This window comes from Brachyistius frenatus, unplaced genomic scaffold (genome assembly GCF_029030835.1).
Source record: "Brachyistius frenatus isolate BFR_SWC_R1_liver_20210118 unplaced genomic scaffold, ASM2903083v1 Contig_211, whole genome shotgun sequence".
NCBI classification, from domain to species: domain Eukaryota; kingdom Metazoa; phylum Chordata; class Actinopteri; family Embiotocidae; genus Brachyistius; species Brachyistius frenatus.
The window spans coordinates 161,481-182,408 of record NW_027210810.1 but is presented as its reverse complement, the minus strand read 5'-3'; the positions used below and the strand labels follow the sequence as shown (position 1 = coordinate 182,408).

At 42.7% G+C, this 20,928-nt stretch overlaps 3 protein-coding genes across 4 annotated transcripts in view; 2 read left to right on the top strand and 1 right to left on the bottom strand.

Annotated features, from left to right (window-relative positions):
• Positions 1-910: 910 nt before the first annotated feature.
• On the top strand, positions 911-8,225 carry adhfe1 (alcohol dehydrogenase iron containing 1). Its single transcript, XM_069719298.1, is given in 15 exon segments — positions 911-994; positions 1,672-1,709; positions 1,898-1,947; positions 2,552-2,605; positions 3,503-3,657; positions 4,423-4,619; positions 4,706-4,783; positions 5,157-5,262; positions 5,476-5,527; positions 5,529-5,629; positions 6,141-6,239; positions 6,460-6,538; positions 6,895-6,995; positions 7,328-7,481; positions 7,602-8,225. Coding segments are annotated over 15 exon segments (1,401 nt in total). The 5' UTR covers positions 911-941; the 3' UTR covers positions 7,686-8,225.
• A 1,728-nt stretch (positions 8,226-9,953) lies between these two features.
• On the top strand, positions 9,954-14,478 carry LOC138633216 (uncharacterized). Of its 2 annotated transcripts, XM_069719333.1 has the most exons (6): positions 9,954-10,096; positions 11,117-11,160; positions 11,579-11,629; positions 12,531-12,698; positions 13,187-13,278; positions 13,789-14,478. In XM_069719333.1, the coding sequence occupies exons 1-6, from the start codon at positions 10,030-10,032 to the stop codon at positions 14,012-14,014; spliced, it is 648 nt and encodes a 215-aa protein (XP_069575434.1). In that variant the 5' UTR covers positions 9,954-10,029; the 3' UTR covers positions 14,015-14,478. The 2 variants fall into 2 exon arrangements, with proteins under 2 accessions (XP_069575434.1, XP_069575435.1); XM_069719334.1 differs by lacking the exon at positions 11,579-11,629.
• A 461-nt stretch (positions 14,479-14,939) lies between these two features.
• The window catches only part of LOC138633229 (myb-related protein A-like), an 11,629-nt gene continuing 5,640 nt past the window's right edge, over positions 14,940-20,928 (bottom strand). The window contains exons 3-14 of the mRNA XM_069719344.1: positions 20,506-20,577; positions 20,155-20,250; positions 19,843-20,063; positions 18,963-19,146; positions 18,705-18,884; positions 18,437-18,565; positions 18,160-18,264; positions 17,930-18,069; positions 17,694-17,772; positions 16,384-16,641; positions 16,072-16,171; positions 14,940-15,722 (exon numbers count right to left, since the gene is read on the bottom strand). Of these exons, the coding sequence (XP_069575445.1) occupies positions 16,082-16,171; positions 16,384-16,641; positions 17,694-17,772; positions 17,930-18,069; positions 18,160-18,264; positions 18,437-18,565; positions 18,705-18,884; positions 18,963-19,146; positions 19,843-20,063; positions 20,155-20,250; positions 20,506-20,577 (1,554 nt within the window). The 3' untranslated portion in view covers positions 14,940-15,722; positions 16,072-16,081. The remainder of the gene's footprint in view (positions 15,723-16,071; positions 16,172-16,383; positions 16,642-17,693; positions 17,773-17,929; positions 18,070-18,159; positions 18,265-18,436; positions 18,566-18,704; positions 18,885-18,962; positions 19,147-19,842; positions 20,064-20,154; positions 20,251-20,505; positions 20,578-20,928) is intronic.

The window sequence follows — 20,928 nt, the reverse complement described above, 5'->3', positions numbered from 1 at the left end:
GAAACTGGACTTTGAGTTAATTCTCACGGACGTTTCACCTTTCATCCAAACGATTTCTTCATTTCAACCTTTTGGATGGAAGTCGAAACGTCCTCCAGGAACTAGAAGGAGTCCAGTTGTTTTTGAATATCACTTAAGTCACAGTTTTCGTCTTCTTTCACATTAGAATGAAGAAATGAGAAAATCCGATCAACGTTTTAAGATCGTGTTAAACTGATGACCGGAAATATATTTAAAAAAAAACTGATTTTATTGTTGTGGAAAAGCTGCCTGTAAATCTTGAAAGTTTAAAAAACACATAATGAGACAAAAGTACAGACTGACTTCAGTGTTTATTTCACTAGTTACTTTAATTTCGCTTTATATGCAAAGACTTTATGAATACAGGTCATTTTATAGATATTAAAATAAAGTCTGTTGACACTAAAATCAAATTTTGTTGAACTGTTTTATGTATACAGACTACACAATGCAATAGTATGATAACAATGATGAAATCATTTCTGAAGTAAATGTTTGGTCATATGTATGTTATAATTTTTCTTGTGTTTGTACTACGACCATGAACCTTATGTGATAATGTTAATATTTACAGTTACAGATTATTTTTAGGGAAAAAGGCAATAAACACATCGGTATAATATAGATTTGATGTCATATTTATTAAATATATTACTTAATATATACTTAAAAAAAATATATTTTAAGGGCTACAGAAGAAGAAAAAGATGGAAATAAGTATTTTTGTGTTGTAAGCAGCAGCTGGTGACACTTTAATTCTTTTTTTTTTTCTTTTAACGCCGTTTGTCTTCGTGCTTTTATTGTCTCTGATTGCGTCGACACTTCTGTGTGACCTTTACTTTGAAAAGAGACGGAAGCAGCCTGTGGACATTAGTCTGCTGGTCACTGAGGGTCGGCACGACTCACGAGGCTCCACGGACATGGCTGGTCGGGATCGGATCGCTCACCTGCTCAGGCAGCTGGAGCGCGCGGCGTAAGTTCGATCAGTAATCAGGTTTAAACCGGAAATGGATCCAGCAGGACGGTTTCCTCCGCGGGGGAGAGACGGCGCCGAAGTCCATTTAAAAATCTGACGCTTTAAAAATATCTGTGGTTAAATCTCAGCTGTTTTTCCACGGAGAGCTCCGGCACAGAAGCACAGATTCTGGATCAGTTGAGGGTCTTTCAAAATCCGGCTCACATATGACACGCGGACAAACTGTTTTATGAACTTTTAAATGAGGTTTTTACAAAGTCACTTGTCAATGTGTGATTGCGCAACAGAAAAAAGTCAATTTCATTGTTCTTCACATGACAAGCTGCATATTTCCTAGTGCCCCTAGATCAGCCAGGTTTAGAGACTGTTTCACCAGCGAGACCACATGACACCAGTTTTGGATCCACTGGGCCACCTGGTGTGGATGACCAAAGCCACTCACAATGGTTTTGGACCCCATTTCAGACCAAACAGTCTTGCACGAGTCCAAATCAGGTTCCAAAACTAGACCATCAAACCCAAAACAGATCCACACGCAGACCCTGCAGAGGGTTTAGACCGGATATAGATTTTAAAACCTTTTCTGTAGTTTCTGCAGCAGAATTAATAGTATAGTGATTGATGACGCTTCATTAAATGTGCTGAGTTTTGAATGGACTTCTGTGTGTGAACAGGTGCAGATGTCCTGCTCACTCCAACACCTTCCACCAAGGTATGCCCATCCATACCTGATGGATTCATCAATACTCAGCTGATCAATCAGATTTGGTGATTGATGACCTCTCAATTTAAATTGTGATAAATCTTGATCAATATTGATTTTCACCACCAATCGATCAGGAATCTACACAGATATTTTCAGACTTAATTTTTTTTTTTTTTTTTTTTTTTTTGCTGCAGGTGCTGGAGCTGCAACCTGCACCGTCCGGAAGACAGACTACGCCTTTGAGGTAACGCACACCAAAATGTGTTTTTAAAAAAAAAGTATGAATTTAAGATGAAGGTCAGACACGTCACAGGTGATTAAACAGGACAACTTTAAAGTGTCTCAGTGGGACAAAAAAAACTTTTCAACAGCAAGTTTCAGTAAAAAAAATTAAAAGCCTGAAATATTTCTGGGTTTATTGAATTCTGAATCCCGTTTTATATAATTTCAGTTAAGCTTTGAAAAGATTAAAAATAAATCTTGACTTTTTAAGATTTTCATTTGATATTTCATTATGTTTTAAAATGTTAATTTCACTCATTGATTTGATTTGTTTTATTTTTCTCTCTATTTTGTCCAGTTTTATTTCATTCATTTAGCATTAAGATTATTTTATTGATTTCATTATTGATCATTCAGAGAAAAGAACCAAACAGTTCAGCAGATGAACAAAATGAGAGACGACAGAAACTGCAAGTCACAAAACAGAAACCAAAATAAATATAAAAGATGTGATCAGAGAATAAAAACAAGCAGAAATGATCATAATAAAAACAACAACAATAATAGTGTCGGTCTTTAAAGGAGCAGATTAGACGTCAGCTGTGATTTCTGTTTGTTTCTGTCAGATGGCGAGTTCCAACATCAGATACGGAGAGGGAGTCAGCAGAGAGATCGGCATGGTAACCACAAATCCTCTTCATCCTCCTCATCGTCACAGCGTGACTGAAACATCTTTATTTAGCTCTGATTGGTTGGATTTCAGCTCTGGTCAAGTGACACATTGTGTGATTGTGTTGTTGTTTTAACACAAACTAACAAACCGATGGAGGCAGCTCCTGTTCGACGAGGTAAAATCGCTGTTTTTGTCAAAGGAGGCTGGTGGGTTTGAAGACAGTGATGTGAGGGCTTTAGTTCCCCGTCAGAGCCGTCGGACAGCAAACTGACAGTGATGGGTTTTTTTAGGACACAAAAAAATAGTTTTGTGTATGATAATCAATAATTAAATAAATAATAACACAATTGTCAACCTTTACAGACTGCTTCAACTGCAGTTCAGTAAAAAAAAAAAAAATATATATGTGTTTTTTTTTACCAAATCTGGATGATGCAAACACTTTATTTTTGGAGACATTTTTACATGACGCATGTAGGATAAAATGATTTCCATGAAATTTCACTATTTTTAAGCTCAGATTTCGTTTCCATTTCTGACGGGAGCGTCCTGTGCACCCGATTAGTTCAAGGATCGTTGGAAATTTGAAAACCTGGCAATAATTTCAATTTTTACTCTTCTTTTTTTTTTTTTTTAAGAAAACATGCCTTTCAAACAGGCCACGAGGTTTCGGGATTCAAAGGGTTAAAAAATAAAACCAGACCAGAGCCTGAATTCTTCCCACCGTTGAAGTGAAATTTAGGACTTCAGTAAATAAACACTTTTGTGTGACACTTTTAGTTCTGAGCAAGAAAAATTATACAAACAACAAGTTCTGGACCGTTAGAGTTGTTTTTTGAATTTTTTTTTTTGGGGGGGGGGGTTAAGAACCGTCAGAATAAGTGTGTTCTTGTTGCTGCTGCAGGACCTGGTGAACTTGAGGGCTCAAAACGTCTGTCTGATGACGGACAAGAACTTGTCCAACCTCCGCCCGGTGAAAACTGTCGTGGAGTCTCTGGTCAAGAACGGGGTCAATTTCAAAGTCTACGACAAGGTGCGGGTGGAGCCCACAGACTCCAGGTGAGACGGTAGAGATCGCGGCCACAGGTAACATCCCGCTTTCTGATTGGCTGTCAGGTGTGGAGGAAATAACCGATGCCCAGGTATCCAAGAAGCGACGATCGCGGTCACTCTGTCCAGTACAGTCACAAAAGATTACATAATGAATGGACTGTAATTTAGACTCCGGTATTTTTGGTTAATGTTGCATTCACAGGTTTTTGATAATTACACACAAGGGTGTCGTGCTGCGCAAGAACGACACGGCACAACTTTTGTTTTTTTTCTCAAAGTGAGGCAATAAAATGTTCAGTTCTCTTACTCTGGTTCAAATTAATTAAAATGTATTCAGTGCTTCAGGATTCAATCATCTCTAAAGTGTATCTCATACAAGAGAGGCAATCAAAACAAGCGAACTATTCAAAGTTGTCATTGACATTTAAGGCGTCTTGATCGATTCAGGAAGTCAACTCGAACCCTGGTTTTGATCCGCTTCCATTTTCCCTGTTAAAGTTACTGCATTAGACTGTTTATATAAATTATTATCTAGAAAACAAATTACACATTGGTTGAGTAAAAAGTTGTACTTAATAAAAAAATAAATAATAATAATAATTCTCAAAAACAAAAAACACGCATAAGACAATAAAATCCCATTTCATTTTAGAAATTTGATCAATAAGTTGATTTATGTTGAAATCAGGTGAAATAATTGAGTTCCTTTTATGAATTACATTTACATGTGAAGTCCTCTTAAGTGCAGTAATGCTCCTCTGTGTGTTGCAGTTTTAAAGATGCCATCTTGTTCGCTAAAAGCAATTCGTTCGACGTGTTCGTGGCGGTGGGCGGCGGCTCGGTGATTGACACCTGTAAGGCAGCCAATCTGTACGCGTGTCACCCCGACGCCGACTTCCTGGACTTCGTGAACGCTCCGATCGGCAAAGGGAAGCCGGTCACTGGAGCTGTGAAGCCGCTCATTGCTGGTGCGTCCTTTTTTCGACACGTTCAGCAGGTTATTATTTATTTTTTTAAAGGATTTTTCTCACTGACTTTCTGTTTTTGTGTCCAGTTCCAACGACTGCAGGCACCGGCAGCGAGACCACCGGAGTCGCCATCTTTGACTACGAACCCCTGCGGGCCAAAACGGGTAACTAACAACGCAATTATGAAGAAAAAAAAATTTCATAAAAAAAACTTTTGTTGATGTCATACCACCTCTGCTTTACTGGCAACGTTCAGCACTTCCTGGAGATATTTCACAATAAAAGCCTTTTAGAAAGGAGGCCAATTGTAACCTTTAAGATGTTGGAAGATTTTTTTTTTTTTATGTTGTATAGTCGACTGAGAAAAGAAACAGAGTAAAAACAAGTTATTTTATTTTAATGTTTGGATGATCTCGCATTAATGTTTTGTGAATATAATATTTTTTTATTAATAGAATAAAACAGGAAGACTAATGCCATATGCAGAGGCAATGACATCAGTGTCAGACTAAGCTGTGATTGGTTATCTGTGCTCAGGCATCGCCAGCAGAGCCATCAGACCCATGCTGGGCATCGTGGACCCACTGCACACACTGAGCATGCCCGAGAGAGTTGCCGCCAACAGTGGCTTCGATGTCCTCTGGTCTGTCTCACCTGTCTATTAAAAGTAGATTTATTTTGCAATATTTTTTCATGGTGCACAAATACAGTGGTTGAACACGGTCACTGATAGCAGCTCGTCCAGCTCTGAGTAAATAAAACGGCAGAGTAGGTTACTGAAAACATTCATTTAAGTGATTTAGTATTAAATGTTTTTACTATGGAAACTCAGATCAGACTGTTTTCTGTCCTTTAGTCACGCTCTGGAGTCGTACACCGCCCTGCCTTACAACCAGAGGAGCCCCTGCCCCCCCCAACCCCATCGACCGCCCCGCCTACCAGGGCAGCAACCCCATCAGTGACGTGTGGTCCCGCCACGCCCTCAACGTTCTCGCCAAGTACATGAAACGGTAAATTATTCGATTTGATTTTTACCTGAAGAACTGCAGAGGACTCGAACAGCGTCCCTGAAACCAGAACCGCTGTTCTGCTGGTTTTTACTGAAACTTTATTTCACTCTTTGTTTAGATCAGGATTCTGATTCATGTTTTAGATTTACCTTTAATGTGCAAGTTATGAAAAACAGAAAATACAAAGATGAATGGATGTTTGTTAACATTATTATATCAAAAATACACAGTTGATTACTTGTACTCAACTGTATTAATGCCATTTTTGTCTGAAATCTTGCCTGAAAATTTTATATATAATATATAAAAGAGCCTAAATTATATAATCTGACCTAAATTGATCAAATTTAAACTTTACAATTTAATTAAAGTAGAAAACTAACATAAATGTTTTAAGATTAGAAATTAAATAAAATTAAAACTAGAATAAATTTGCTTTTTTTGATCTGATGTACCTTGAAATACAACTTTATGATATAAAAAGGATGTTGTGAATTTTGATTGATTACAGAGCTGTGCGGGACCCCGAGGACCTGGAGGCTCGGTCCAGCATGCACCTGGCCAGCGTGTTCGCCGGGATTGGCTTCGGTAATGCCGGAGTTCATCTGTGGTGAGAAACGAAGATTTACTGCCTCTTCAGCCTTTTCGAGTTGTCTAGTCAATTTTATGTTTTTACCCTTCAAATCCCCGAATCTTAAATTGTAGAGATAAAATGTCAACAAATCCCAAATTTGTGTTGAAACATTTTTTTAAATAAATTGAATCACAGTAAAACATCTTGATGACATCAGTCTTGTTGTCTCTAAATAAACCTATTTTTGTGTCTACAGTCACGGGATGTCATATCCGATCGCAGGAAACGTCAAGACTCACTCGGCGAAGGGTTACACTGTGGAGCACGCCCTGGTGGTGAGTCTACATCGGCACAAACATTACATCATCGTAGCTCTAACTTTAATAACCGTTATATGCTGAGAACATTTTCAGGAACATGAATGTTTCGTTGACGTGTTGTGGGTAACTGGAGAAACACAGAGGACCCGAACGGGTTCCTTGAGGAACTCCAGTCAAAATTGTATTTAAACCAGTGAGATTTTGACATGAAATTCTAAATCTAATCAGTTTAACTGGAGACCTGAACAGGTTCCCTGAGGAACACCAGAACCAGAATTTGGGCTGGACACATGTGGGACTCTGTGTTTTCGGTGTGTAAACCTTTAAAATGAAGTTTGTTGGTCATTAATTCTGTTGAACTGTGTCCTCAGCCACATGGACTCTCGGTCGTCCTCACGTCGCCGGCCGTCTTCAACTTCACAGCCCCAATGTGTCCGGAGCGCCACCTGGAGGCTGCAGAGATCCTCGGTACCTGACCGCCTCACCTCACTGGATTATATAGTATAATACAATTTTACATTAAAGAGTATAACACAACACAATGTCATATCACTGAAATGTAAATTACATGATACAATATAATACACCTCTATAGATACATAATAATACACTTTATTTCTACAGAACACAGTTGAAACTGGATTAAAACATTTCTTAAATTGAATGAGACAAATCAAATCATTCAATTAAAATAAGACACAAATAATATAGAGTAATATGAGATGAAATCAGTTATACGTAAAACATGACTCTGCGGTGTGTTTAGGTGCATTAACATACTCTCTCTGCGGTGCGTTCAGGTACAGATATCCGGCAGGTGAAGCGGGAGGATGCAGGTGCAGTTCTGTCCGACACCCTGCGTCAGTTCCTGTTTGACCTGCAGGTGGAGGACGGACTGGGAGCTGTGGGATACAGCAAAGACGACATCCCAGCTCTGGTGAAAGGAACCATCCCTCAGGTGAGTCAGTGTCCCTCAAAGTTCCTCAGGAGAGTCAGAGTCCCACTTATTGATCAACTGCAGACAGATTATTGATTACTGCTGGACTTTGGTGAGGTGTGTTCTGTTGTTCGTTTCCAGGAGCGAGTGACCAAACTGTCTCCCAGAGAGCACACAGAGGAGGATCTGAGCCAGCTCTTTGAAGCTTCCATGAAGCTCTACTGAAGACGTGATAGTAAACAAATGCTGATCTCAGTTAAGCTGTGCCAGCAGATGCCGCTGTTTCTCTGAGTTAAAAATGTCCTCTCAGGATCCAAATCAACTGGTTTATCTTTGTTTCGATGTTGAATATGCTGAAGATTCACGTGAACATCCTGATGAAACCTTCGCTGTCTTCAGTTCAAAATGAGTCGTAGGAAACATTAATCATTGATCTGTTTGTTGATTTAGCTCTGTGCATTACTTCATGATCTGACAGTTCAAATTGTACGAGATGAACAGATCAAGGATTAGAAACTGTTTTAGCCTGGAATCCTTTTAACAAACAAATTACTGATGTTTCTTTTTGCGGATTTTATTTGATCAACTTTTAGTCGGCTGAAAGATGACGAAATTACATCATATTTAAAAAAAAAAAAATGAAATCATGAATATAGTTTGGTGTATCAGTTTGTTTCCGTCTTCTTAGAATTAATTTTAATTCATTTTTATCTCATAAGGAGACGACAGCTGTGTTTTTATCAATGAAACACATTTTGTGCAGCAGCTCTTTTTTCGAGTCATTTTTTAATTGTTGTCATATCATGAGTTATACTTTGGAAGCAGTTATGTTGCATGTAACAAAATCAAATATAAGACAAATATGTGCAACTTGAAAAAACAATCGTTAGTTCAAGAAAATGATCGCAGCATCATATGGACATTAACACAGCAGAAAACAAGCTGATTCATGTTTTTTTTTTGTGACAGAAAAACGAAAACAAAAATCACCTGATGTTTGTGTTTCTGCTTTGCATTGCACTTGTTTGTCTATCTTTGTGAGGACACCGTGTCCGGTTTTCACTGTGGTTGTATGAGGGGTCTCACCTGGTTTTAGTTGCAGGGTCCCGGTTTGCCATACTGTTAACGAAGGTCCTCACATGGACACCAGTGCGTGTGTTTCCTAGAAGAGCTTCCGTGTCGTCGTTTTAATCTTGTTTAATCTGAGCCAGAAACAGTTGTTATATAAAGCTGATCTGACTGCGTTTAACAGGTTTAACCTCGCCAGAAGAACATGAGCTAAACGCAGAGTGACCCAGTACGTAGCATGCAGCTCAAATACACCTGAGCTCACCTGTCGGACTCCGCGGAGTTTCAGAAAATAAATCTGATCATAATAAATCAGGTAATCTTTAAGATAAAAAAAATAAATAAAAAAAAGATAAATTATATTTGTCTTAAAAAAACAGCAAAAAAAACCTAGTTTCTAGTCGGCCTTCATTGTAACGACATCTGAAACCAAAGATGGAAAACTGCAAACCAGAAGAGATCCAGTTTGTCTTCTGAAGGTTTCATGTTTGTCAAACCTTTCATTCTCATGACACCATCGTGGTGGGAAAACTACTGAGCGTGAACAGTGGGACGCACAACATCGGAACAATTTCAATTGAATTGAGCGGTTGCCGTCTTTGAGTCCATTTTTCCTCAGACCGGATTGATTCAAACTTTTTATTCAGACTCTTTCTGCTCTTTGGAGCTGGATTATAAATACAAACATGTCACTGCATTATTTATTCCTCACTTTTAGGGCCTCAAACTGTTCATCTTTCTTTATTCATCTATTTTGTTATTTGATAGGTTGATTTTTCTTTTTTTAAATAACCCTTCTATTTTTAGCACGGTTTTTAACTCAATTATCACTGACTTTGACTTTTGTTGGTTGTTTATTTTATTGTACTGTCTTTTATATCCCAATTTTGTATGGGCCTATATGAGCTGCTGGACAAATGAAATTCTGTATAAATTCTGTATGAATAATGTAGCTAGATGGCTATTTAGAAATCTATCAAGCTACCCAGCTCTATGTCTCCGATTATCTTAAAGGGCTCTTAAAGTGTCTCCGTAGGTGATGCTCACGTTGCTTAACATGCAGAGATGCGGGGAAACAAGGAGTCGAACAGAACAGCGTTGTGGCAAAGCTCTCAAGCTCCATGCAGCTTTCAAAAAATACCCTCATTGAATCATCTTAAATTTTCAGTCTGACTGAAAGCAAACGCAGAAATTACTGACTGGACGTTTTACTGACTGTATCAGAGATATACACATCAGGGAATACTTGCTGTCTGACCTGATCTTGGATATATTGATGCATGACTACTGATTTCTGAATCTACAACAGAGTCATCCTGACCCACAAAGACACAACGGATCGACTCTGTGGGTCTGTTTGCAAGAGTCTTCCTGACTGTTTTAAAGTGTGTGTGTGTGTGTGTGTGTGTGCGTGGGGGGGGGGGGTGTATCTTGAGTGTGCGAGGATTAGCAGCTGCAGGTATTTAAGCTCAGAGTGTGTGTGTGCGTTCAAAGAGACAACATGCAGCAGATCTACGAACACAGCGATGAACACTTTGAGGTTTACACGACTATCTTCTCCCCACAAGGTGAGCAAACGCACAACATCACATTGACTCTCTCTCACACACACACACACACACACACACACACACACACACACACACACACACACACACACACACACACACACACACACACACACACAACACACAACACTTCCCGGAGACCATCATCTCTCTTCCTGTCAGCGTACCGTCCAAATGAGCCTTCTGCTCCCTGCAAAAGGAAAGTCACATTTCTGGATCTCTTCAGCAGGCTGGAAAATGGCAGCTCGGCTCACCTGGTGCTGATGTTTTACCCGCAGCCAGTCGACCAATCAGGACATTAAAAAGCTGTGAGCTGCTCTCAGACATCCAGCAGCAGACAGAGCTGCTCTCCTTCTCATGCAAGCATGAGGGCCAATCAATCGATTGATAACCGGGCAGCTTAACGGACTGTGAGGGTCTCAGATTTCCAACCTGACTTCTTTGTCTCTCCAGTTCTCTGTTTGATTAAACAGATTAAATGTTCCTGCAGGTCTGAATGAAGCGCGAAGTCTCTGTCTGAGCGGCACAAAGCGACCCCACACATTAAGCTCTGAACTTGAACCTGGATCAGAGTCTCTCAGAAACTCACTTCCTGCAGGTCCGGCCTCTTCGTGAAACCTGATGCACAGTTGTACGCATTTCTGCCTCGAACCAGGTGAACTCGGCTGTAACAGCAGCCAGCGATCAAACTGGACAAATCTCCTGCAGTACTGTTAACGAAGAACCAAAATAAGTGGTAGATCTGTCCCATGACTCGAATCCGCTCCAGCATTTAATGTATTCTTCTCTGATCAATGCTGCAATTTTCCACCAAATTTCATGAAAATCCGGTCACTGTTTTTTCTGTAATCCTGCTAACAAACCAACAAACCAACAAACTGAAGCATAACCTGCAAAATAAACCATGTCCCCAGAATGTCAGTAAAACAAGAACACACACACAGATATTATGAGTGTAATCTGTAAATATTGATGAGCAGATTAAAGGCTAAACTCCGAACCACCTTTTGTGTTTGTCAGTCTGCAGGTCGCGGACGAGGACGACACATGTGGAAGCAGAGAAGGTAAAAACACGACGACTGTGAGACAGAAAAAAAAAAAAAATCATTTCCATTAAATTTAGTTTTAATGTGAGGCTTCTCTTAACTGTTTGCAGTGAACTGTCCAGAGCCTTAATCGGACCTTTACTTTGAAAAATTTAAAAACTTTCAGGAGCTATCCGTAAACATTCAGGAAATGTTCGGGAAACATACTGATCATGTTCAGGAAACATTCTGGAAACTTTCAGGAAACGGAAAAATTCTGACAAAAATCAGAGACATGTTTGGGAAATGTTCAGGAAATATGAAGGAAACTTTCAGGATTTTTTCTGAAAATATTCAGGAAACATTCATGGAAATTAAAATGTCAATTGACTTGTTTCTGCTGGTTTTTTTTCATCTCTTCGGGGGCCAATAACTTCTAACTCCACGCGACTTTAAGTGTCGAGTCGTCCGTCACCACCCGCTGGATGAAGCAGAAAAAAGCCTGCATGTAAATATATTCTGGAAACACTGATTTTACTTTAAAAAGTTTGTGTATGTGTGTGTGTGTGTGTGTGTGTGTACTACACCATCTTTGTGAGGACCACTTTGAGTTTAGAGTTTGTGAGGACGTTGTATCCAGCAACACTTGTAAGGATATAGAACAACTTTAATGTTAGACCAACATCAAAGTACGAGACATTTATTTCAAATATTTTTGCTTTCAAAACACACACACACACACACACACGCACACCACCTGCTGGCTGATGTGTGTGTGGATGTAAATGGCTGGTTGTCTTAAAATGAGTTTTCCTTTTACCTTTTGGATTTTTTTTTTCTTCCCGTTTCATATCAACCTTGTTTACGTGCGTTTCGTGTTGCATGCCATGTTGACCTGGGTTCTGGGTTTTTGGGTTCAGGTCAGAACCGGGTTTTGGGTTAAGGAAGTCAATGAGGCTCCCTCACAAAGGAGGCAGGATAAACATACTTTACGGCGGTTAATCAGCGTTACATCAGCATGACCTCTGACCTCTGTCTATTCGCAGCCCGCTGAGCTGAGCGGCAGCTTTCTTAAAGCAGATTAAAGTTGACACACTGAGCAACGATTCGCAAACGCACTAATCGGAGAATCTTCCTGCAGTTAAGGTCGGATGAGGAACCTCTCATTCAGAAAAAAGAGAATCGGTTTCTGACGGTTTAAACCTGGTTTATTGATAAATGTTCGATAAAATCCCGTAAAATATTTCACGAGTCCATGAATGTTTCCATGAACCATTACATTCACGCGTCTATTAAGGCCTTTTCAAATTAAAATCTTTGCGTGGAAGCTAAAGATGAATGTTAAAGGGTTTTTGTTGAGTTTAAAGTCCTGTTCGGGGTGACATGTAGTTGTTGACTGTGATTGACAGGTGATGGTGGCGGTGGTCCCGTACCAGTCCCGCTGGACGAAGGAGCTGAACCTGAACCAGGGGGACCTGGTCCAGATTCTGTCTAAGGAGGACCAGGCCTGGTGGTTCGGGCGGCTGAAGAATGGCGACGAGGGTTACTTCCCGGCAGAGTGCGTGGAGCCGCTGCAGGTAACGACAGCCGGTCGACTCGAGTCAAAGTCCAGGACCACCAGTTCAAAATACACACTGCTTTAAATCAAAGCCAAAGCCCTTAATTCAAAATGACCCAAAAAAGCCTCTCGGTTTAGTTTTCAGAAACTCACCCCAAACGTTTGTTATCATATTATTATAATGGATTATAGTTAAAGGCCTTTTACTGGTTACAAAATCTCATGAGATGTATTTGCTTTACCATAAAAAGTCAAATGAAATCGGTTTTGAGATGTAAACTAGTGGTTGGCTTTTTTTTTTTTTTTTTTTTAATGTTTTCCAGATTTGGGACAAATTCCCAGGAAATTTGAGGACTAAAAATAATTACAGAATAATATTTTTTCAACTTTGAAATTGGTAAAATTGGTCCAAGATGGTGGTTTTGTCTCGGTTGACCTGAACTGAAATAAACTCGGCGGCTGATTCGCTGACAGCCGGCGGTGATGTAACAGTGTTTGTTCCTGCAGGGCGGAGCTTCGTCCAGACCGGCCATGTTGTTGAGGAGGGGGTCGGTACCGGTCGTCGTGGCGACAACAGGCGCCTCATGTGGCTGCACGAGGTAACTACAACACATGAAGCCACTGAGCAAGTTGTATTTACAGTAACAAAAAAGTTGTTGTGATTCAGACTTTACATGCCAATAAAATACAAATTATTTATAATGTATAAAAATATTATGACCAATTATTACTTAAGATTTTTAGATTTGGTGCCTGATGTTTCTTCATTTTGGGCCTTTTTTTTTGTTTTGCATATTTTTGTCGTTATTTGTGTCTTGTATTGTTTTTCCTCTTGCGATATTTTGTCATTTTTCTTCATATTGTTACGTCCAGCTGAATACATAAAAAAATGCTAAACTCCGCATGTTCAGAGTTTAAAAGAGTCCTTTCTTACTAATTGAGGTGAATTTTGCTTTTAAACTTTTACTGATAAGAGTTTCACTAAAACATTCTGAATTCCCTTTGTACGACCGGAGTTGTGTCGGCGGTCAGAACCAGAACGATCACTGCTGTTAAAACAGAATCGAGGGTTTTATTCCGTCCTCTCTCTCTCTGTTTTCTCGTCGCAGCGGTCACGCCACTCCGAAGCTGCTGAGGAAAAACAGCATCCGGCGTCCGCTGGGACTCGACGGGCACCCGGCGACAGCCGAGTCGGGAGGGTCGCCGGCCGCTCACGGCTCCCCCAGCCTCCTCCACCGAGTCCTGGCCAAGTCCCGGAGGAAGAGCTGCCCCCACATTCCACACCCTCACTCGGACCCAGCCGGCTCCGTCAACACCGCCTTCCAGTCGGACTAGAGCCCGCTGACCCGCATCGAGTCCCTGCTCTCGAAAACGACGGCTGAGCTTAGTTTTCTAATTGATTTCCATTTTTATTCTTGACCTGAAACCCTGAAAACAGTCGCAGCGACAACAAAAGCAGCCTCGGGTCGGACCCGCGCGTCACAAAGGTCGGATCCAAGTGGAGTCTCGAGTGCTCAGAAGTCACGTCCAAGTTCGGGTCGTCCGTGAGTCACCGAGGTCGCTCTGAGGTCATCTACGAGTCAAAATCCCCGAGATCAGATCACGTCCCCGAGGTCCAATCCGAGTCTCGGAGGTCAAGTCATGGAGGGTCCTGATGCCACGTCTGAGCGGGGTCTCGGGCGTTTGAGGTCCAAGTTCATATTTGAGTCACCCAAGTCATGACAGAGTCGGCAAAGTTTGGTGCAAGACGTGGAGATCGTGTCCAGCAAGTGCTTCGTCACTCTGGAGTTCCCGAGATCGTTTCCCGAGTCGCCGAGGTTCCGGTTCACGTTTCCAGGTCGGCTTCACAAGTCCTCGCTGAGGTGCCCGAACCGGTCACGACGTCTCGAGTCTTCAAGTCACGGCAAAAGTCAGGTGACGTCCGAGCGGAAGTCCGAGGTGCAACAGTGCCTGAATCTGAGTCAGCAGGTTGAAGTCGGCGAGTCGTTTTAAGAGTCACGTCCGAGTCACATTCAAGTCACTGATGTCAGGACCCATCTGAAGTTTCTCCGGTTCCTCCCGTCCCAGTTCAAATGTCTTTCATCGTCACTCTTCTCTGCTCCCGGGACGTTTGGGCATTGTTTTTTTTTTTGTTGGCAAAACTTTGGACTGATTTAAAAGCATCAGAAAAAAATGCATCAGACGTGTCCGCAGGTTTCTACAAAGACGTTAACGGTGGCTGAAATCTTGAGTCTTTGGTAAATTAAAAACACCCTCCCCGGTCAGTCACTGACGTTTATTACACCTCACATCTAAAAACACGCAAAACAGATGAAACCCAATCAATAATCAAATGTTCCATCAGTCTGACTTTAAACAGCTCAGTTTGTTTCTGTAGATTCACAAGTTTTATGTGTAAAACAAGTGAAATAAAAGCGAAAAAAAAAAAATGGATTGTGTTTTGTTCCCAACATTCAGTGTAAATTAAGAATCCATTTAAACACAAATCAATCAATTACAATAAATATTCAATGTTATGATCTACGTTAAGTCTATCAATTCGGATTTAAGAGTCTAGTTTAAAAAAATGAAAGCGGGCGATCAGTTCTGATCCAAAGTGCACAAGTTAGTTTTAAATATAAAGTGTCTCTGTGTTAAAAACTAAATAAAGTATATTTAGTCAATCAAGCAGCCACATTTCAACAAATACAGTTCATAAAAATATAAAATTTGAATAAATACAATTGAGATGAAAAGTACAACGTTAAAAAGTTTGTTAAAATCTGGAAATATTATTTCAATAAAATAGTTTTGATAAAATAGATAAATCAGTGAAACTGTTAGGACCTTTTTTCTGCTAAATAAATCAATAAAATCTGAGTTGCAGGTAAACTTAAGAGACTCGGCTCCGACGACAAAAAGATTCAAATGTGGAAGAATGAAAAAAAATACAGACTCGGCAGATTGAAGCTTCTGGACGAAAAAACTGATAAAAAGAGTTGATCGATACTCTGCAGGTTCAGAACGAGTCGGCTTCTTCTCAGGGTGAAACCACCGATGAAACCTTTCGCAGGAAGAAAATATACGGCATCATTTAGTTTTTTTCCCCCCCGTTTACAGACATAAACTGAGACGATGAAACCAGAATGACCCCGTTTTTAATTCTCCAACCGCCTTTAGAAAATCACCCCCGTTCACACGATGTTTATATATTTACACATATCATTTAAAATACTTTTGAGAACTACAACTTTTAAACTAAATTCCCCAGGTGGACACGCACGAAGAAGAAGCAACGTTCTCGGCTTTAAGCTTCTCTCCCGTCAAACACGATTGCTTAATATTGGCAGTGATTGCTCGGTGAGTTTATCGTCTCCCACTGTGGGGTCAAAGGTCAAAGTGAGGCGACTTACAGCCGGCCGATCAGGGCTCCACGTAGAGTCGCGCCTGCTCCGTCAGACTCGTCTGATCGTCCGATTGTCCCAGCATCACCACCTGCATCTCACCGCTCAGCTGCGAATACGACACGCAAAAACACACACACACACACACACACACACACACACACACACACACACACACACACACACACACACACACACACACACACCTCAGATACCAATCTCAGCTGTCTTGTTGTGGACGTGGAGGTTTGAAGGCTCGTGTTTCACCCGGAGGAGCATCGAGTCAAACGTGTGCTGTTTTGTTTTTGTTTTGTTTTTTACCTCGAACAGGTTCATCCTGTAGGCGGGGCACTCGGGGGAGTGCAGGTAAGCAACGGGCTGCTTGCTCCACCACACCTCCACCTGTCCATCGAAGGGGAAGCAGCCGAACTCCTCGCAGCCCAGGGCGGAGCTGGACTGGACCTGAAGCTGCTGCTGCTGCTGCTGCAGGACGGAGCCGGACCCGCCCTGGTCCCGCGACGCCGAGCTGGGCTCCACCTGGACCTGCAGGATGGAGCTCAGCAGACTCTCCCCATGGACCTGCAGGTCAGAGGTCGGGCCAGTTTGTTGATTGTCCGGGTTACAGATCGAGACCACCGCAGACCGCATAGATCCAGTAAAAGAGGTTCTCCTGGACCTGGTGTCGTTTTAACTCAAAATCTCCACTCTCTTGACTTTTCATTAGTTGGTGTGTCACAAGGAGAAAAAAAAAACCTGAAACTGCACCTCGTCAAACCTTGACTTTAAAAATAACTTCAATAAATATTTTTCACGGTTCGCGCCTTCCCCTGTAGGGAGGTGGGAACTTTGCAGCGAAGTTTCTGCAATCAGCCATCAAGTGTCTGGGTCAGTTTTAAGTTTCAGTCTGGCAGCTTCCCAGTTGTTGTGCACAATGGTGCCTGAAAGTTTGTGAACCCTTTTAAGTTTTCAATATTTCTACATGAATATGATCTAAAATATCATCAGAAGTCTTCAAAAATAGATATATATTTTTTTATATTAATTTGATATTTAACTCTTATAGATGAATTATTTCTAGCTGTTGTTTTGAATGTGACTGTGTGTTAATGGACCGCATGTTGGAGTGTGTGTGACAGGAGATGTGTGTGTTTCGCGGGTCAGAACCTCGGAGCCGCTGCTGTCAGAGTCGAAGCTCCTCTCTTCCCACTTTAGGTTCATCATCCTGCTCGAACAAACCGAAACCGAAACCTGAACCTGAACCAGAAACACACACACACACACACGCACACTCACACACACCTCCGACATTCAAGTCTGAACCCGGACGATATAAGAAGGAGCAGTTTTCACTGCGTCACTAAACACGGGTACAAATACTCTGTCAGATCACAATCATGTGATTATTGTCTGATTATCGGCTAATTTCCAGTGAATGTTTGTCTGATTATCAGCAGATATTTGGCTGATTAACATCTGATTTCTGGCTGATTACTGCCTAATTATCAACTGATTAATAGCTGATTTGTGGCTGATAGTTGGCTGATAATCGACTGATAATCAGATGTTTTCTGGCTGATTTCCATCTGATAATCGACTGATGATCGTTTGACTATCGGCGTGCCTCCCCTCACCTCGTCCTGGCTGTTGCTGATCTTCAGAGGTGTCGGTGTTTGAGGAGCCCCGATCGCCTCTCTGATCTCTGTGGGCGTCCTGAACACAAACAGCTCACTTCAGTTTATTTTCATTATTGATCAGTTTCATTTTGGTCAACGGAAAAAAAGGCCTAAAATCTACAGATAGTCTGTTCAGAAGGATGAATTGACACGAGCAAGACGAAAAACAAACAAACAAAACGACGTGCTCGTACTGTGTGCTGAGGCCGACGCTGCAGTGCTGACAGGCGTCCACCTGGCGAGTGCTGGCGGAGTGTTTGAGGGAGCAGATGGGGGTGGAGGTGAGAGCCAGACACTGTAACTTCAGGTCCTCGACACCACACAGGTTGAGGAACTGCAAGCGGACAAACGTCACGTGTACGCGTGAACACGTAAATCGGCTTTTTTAAAAGCCGCGAGCACGTTTTTCAAAGTGCGTCTTTACCTCCGAGGGAGAGAAGCTCAGCGATTCTGTCATGTTTCTGCTCCAGGAGGACGACGGGTCCACGAAGAAGTCGCTGTTCATCAGCTGCTCCTTCATACCGGCAACCTTCAGACAACAGCAGCGACGCCACAGGTTCAGTTTCAAAGCAGTTTCCCGTGTTTCCGACTGTATTGCATTCCCAGATAAAGAACCTTCAATGACTTCCCTGAGCGATTTCTACCAAAACACACTAAAAGTCATTTGGTTCATTTGGTTGGTAAATGAGATGTTGCCTTACGTAGCTCTTGCTCGCATCACTGACTAACAGGTCGGCGTCCTCCCCGGACAGGTCGGACGGGATCCCCGCCGGGTGCCGTTTCAGAGATGAGGTCACTTCCTTTGAGTCGTGGCTTCCCGTCCGCTGGTTCTGTGGTAAAGTCAGATTACATTCGTCGGTGTAGAAGCAGGTTTCGGAGACACAGATATTTACGTTTCTATTTTAGACGTTAGGTTTCACAAAACCACACAAAGTTCTATCGCAAAATAAAAGCCCGAGCTGCGTTTACCGCCTCCAACAGCTCTGCCGATGCTGCCAGTTCGCACGTGCTCAGAGAGGAGTGGTACCCCGAGGAGGAGGCGGGGACACAGGCGCAGCACGGGTGGGCGGGGCTACAGTAGCCTCTGCTCACTGTCGGGTCGCTGCAGGTGCAGCTGGACTCGTCCATGATGCTGGACAGACTGTGAGCCTGCTGGAAGACAGAGCACCGTTATCACCACCGCACCCGTGATCCGTGACTCCAGACGGCTGCTGGGCGGAGGCTGACCTTGGCGGGGAGGCTGGCTGTCCTAGATGTTTGTCTGGAGGGGGAGGAGGAGCTGGATAAGTTAGATGAGGTGTTGGAGGAGGTGCTGGAGGAGGTGCAGAGGAGCAGGACCTGCAGGTAGCCCTCCCGCTCCACCTTCCTCTTCAGGGTGGAGTTCCAGTGGTTTTTAATGGAGTTATCCGTCCTGACAAAAGAAACAGCAGCGTCAGTGAGTCTGAGACGAAACTCTGCTGATAATAGAGTCGGTGTGTTGATTGACAGCGACACGTTTCAACAGAAATAACACGCTAACATTAGCACAGCAGCATGCTAACCTTTGCGGAGCGGCATGCTAACATTAGCGCGGCATGATGCTAACATTAGCACGGCACCATGCTAACTCCAGCTCGGCAGCATGCTAACATTAGCACGGCAGCATGCTAACCTTTGCGGAGCGGCATGCTAACATTAGCGCGGCATGATGCTAACATTAGCACGGCACCATGCTAACTCCAGCTCGGCAGCATGCTAACATTAGCACGGCAGCATGCTAACCTTTGCGGAGCGGCATGCTAACATTAGCGCGGCATGATGCTAACATTAGCACGGCACCATGCTAACATTAGCGCGGCCTGATGCTAACATTAGCACGGCAGCATGCTAACCTTTGCGGAGCGGCATGCTAACATTAGCGTGGCATGATGCTAACATTAGCACGGCAGCATGCTAACCTTTACGGAGCGGCATGCTAACATTAGCGCGGCATGATGCTAACATTAGCACGGCACCATGCTAACTCCAGCTCGGCAGCATGCTAACATGTTAAACGTTTGAGGCCCAAACACAACCTCCACCCGTCTAACGTGCTGCCGGTCTGAACTCATGCAGGCGGTCCACCTACCGGCCAGGCAGCAGCTTGGAGATGTCGGCCCAGCGGTTTCCCAGCAGTCTGTGCGCCTGGCAGATGATGCGGTCCTCCTCCAGCGTCCAGCCGCTCTTCTTCACCGACGGGTTCAGGTGGTTGTGCCAGCGCTCGCGGCACTGCTTCCCATTACGAGTGTGCAGGTGTTTGGCGATGAGCGACCAGCGCTTCATGCCGTACTTTTGGACCAGCTCCGTGACCTGTCGTCACCAACGGGTCCAAGTCAGCTGACCTGCGATCATTTTTTTTTTTCCCAACGTCAAAATTTTGACTTCCAGCGCGAGCCCTTACCCTCTGATCCTCCTGCTGACTCCAGGGACCTTTGACCAGCTCAGGATTCTTTATCTGCTGCCACCGCCGCTGACACTCCACCTTTGACCTCTGACCCTGAGACAGAGCACACACTGAATGACCTGCTGCCTTTTACTATTCTAGTTATTAATACAGCACCCGATGATAACGTGATATCAGGACCGTTACAGTATTCGCTTGTCCCGCTCACTCCTGCTCCGTCTCCTGCTTCTATTTCTTGGTTTTTACTTGAATATCAACCATCAGAAGTGAAGTGTGATGTAATAATTGTGACAGACAAACCGTTTCAGCGCCCCCGGTCTTCTGGTGACGTGAAACGAAAGGACTCACTTTGAAATGAATAGAAACTGACGACCAGCTATTCGATCCCAACTCCTTTATCAGTCTGTGCAGCTTCTCGTCCTGAAGAGGAAGATGAGCATCATCATCACCATCGTCAGCATCGTTATCAGCAGCAGCCTGAGCTGCAGTTTCAGGATCATTGATGATGGATTTCTGGTGAATTTCTAGGAACCCGCTAACATACTGAACCGTATGTTTGTCTCGTTTACTTTAGACTTTTATGCATTTCCACATTCTGAAAAGTAAACGGATAATTACAAAAGCAAATGTTCTCTAAGACTGGTCATTATTAATATTTGTAACAAAATAATCTAAAATACGAGTTGTTGTATTTCAGTGTTCCTGTGAAGAAGTTCTTCTGTGTAGCTCCCTGTGGCCAACAGAGGCAGGGAAGAAGAAGATGGGCGGGTA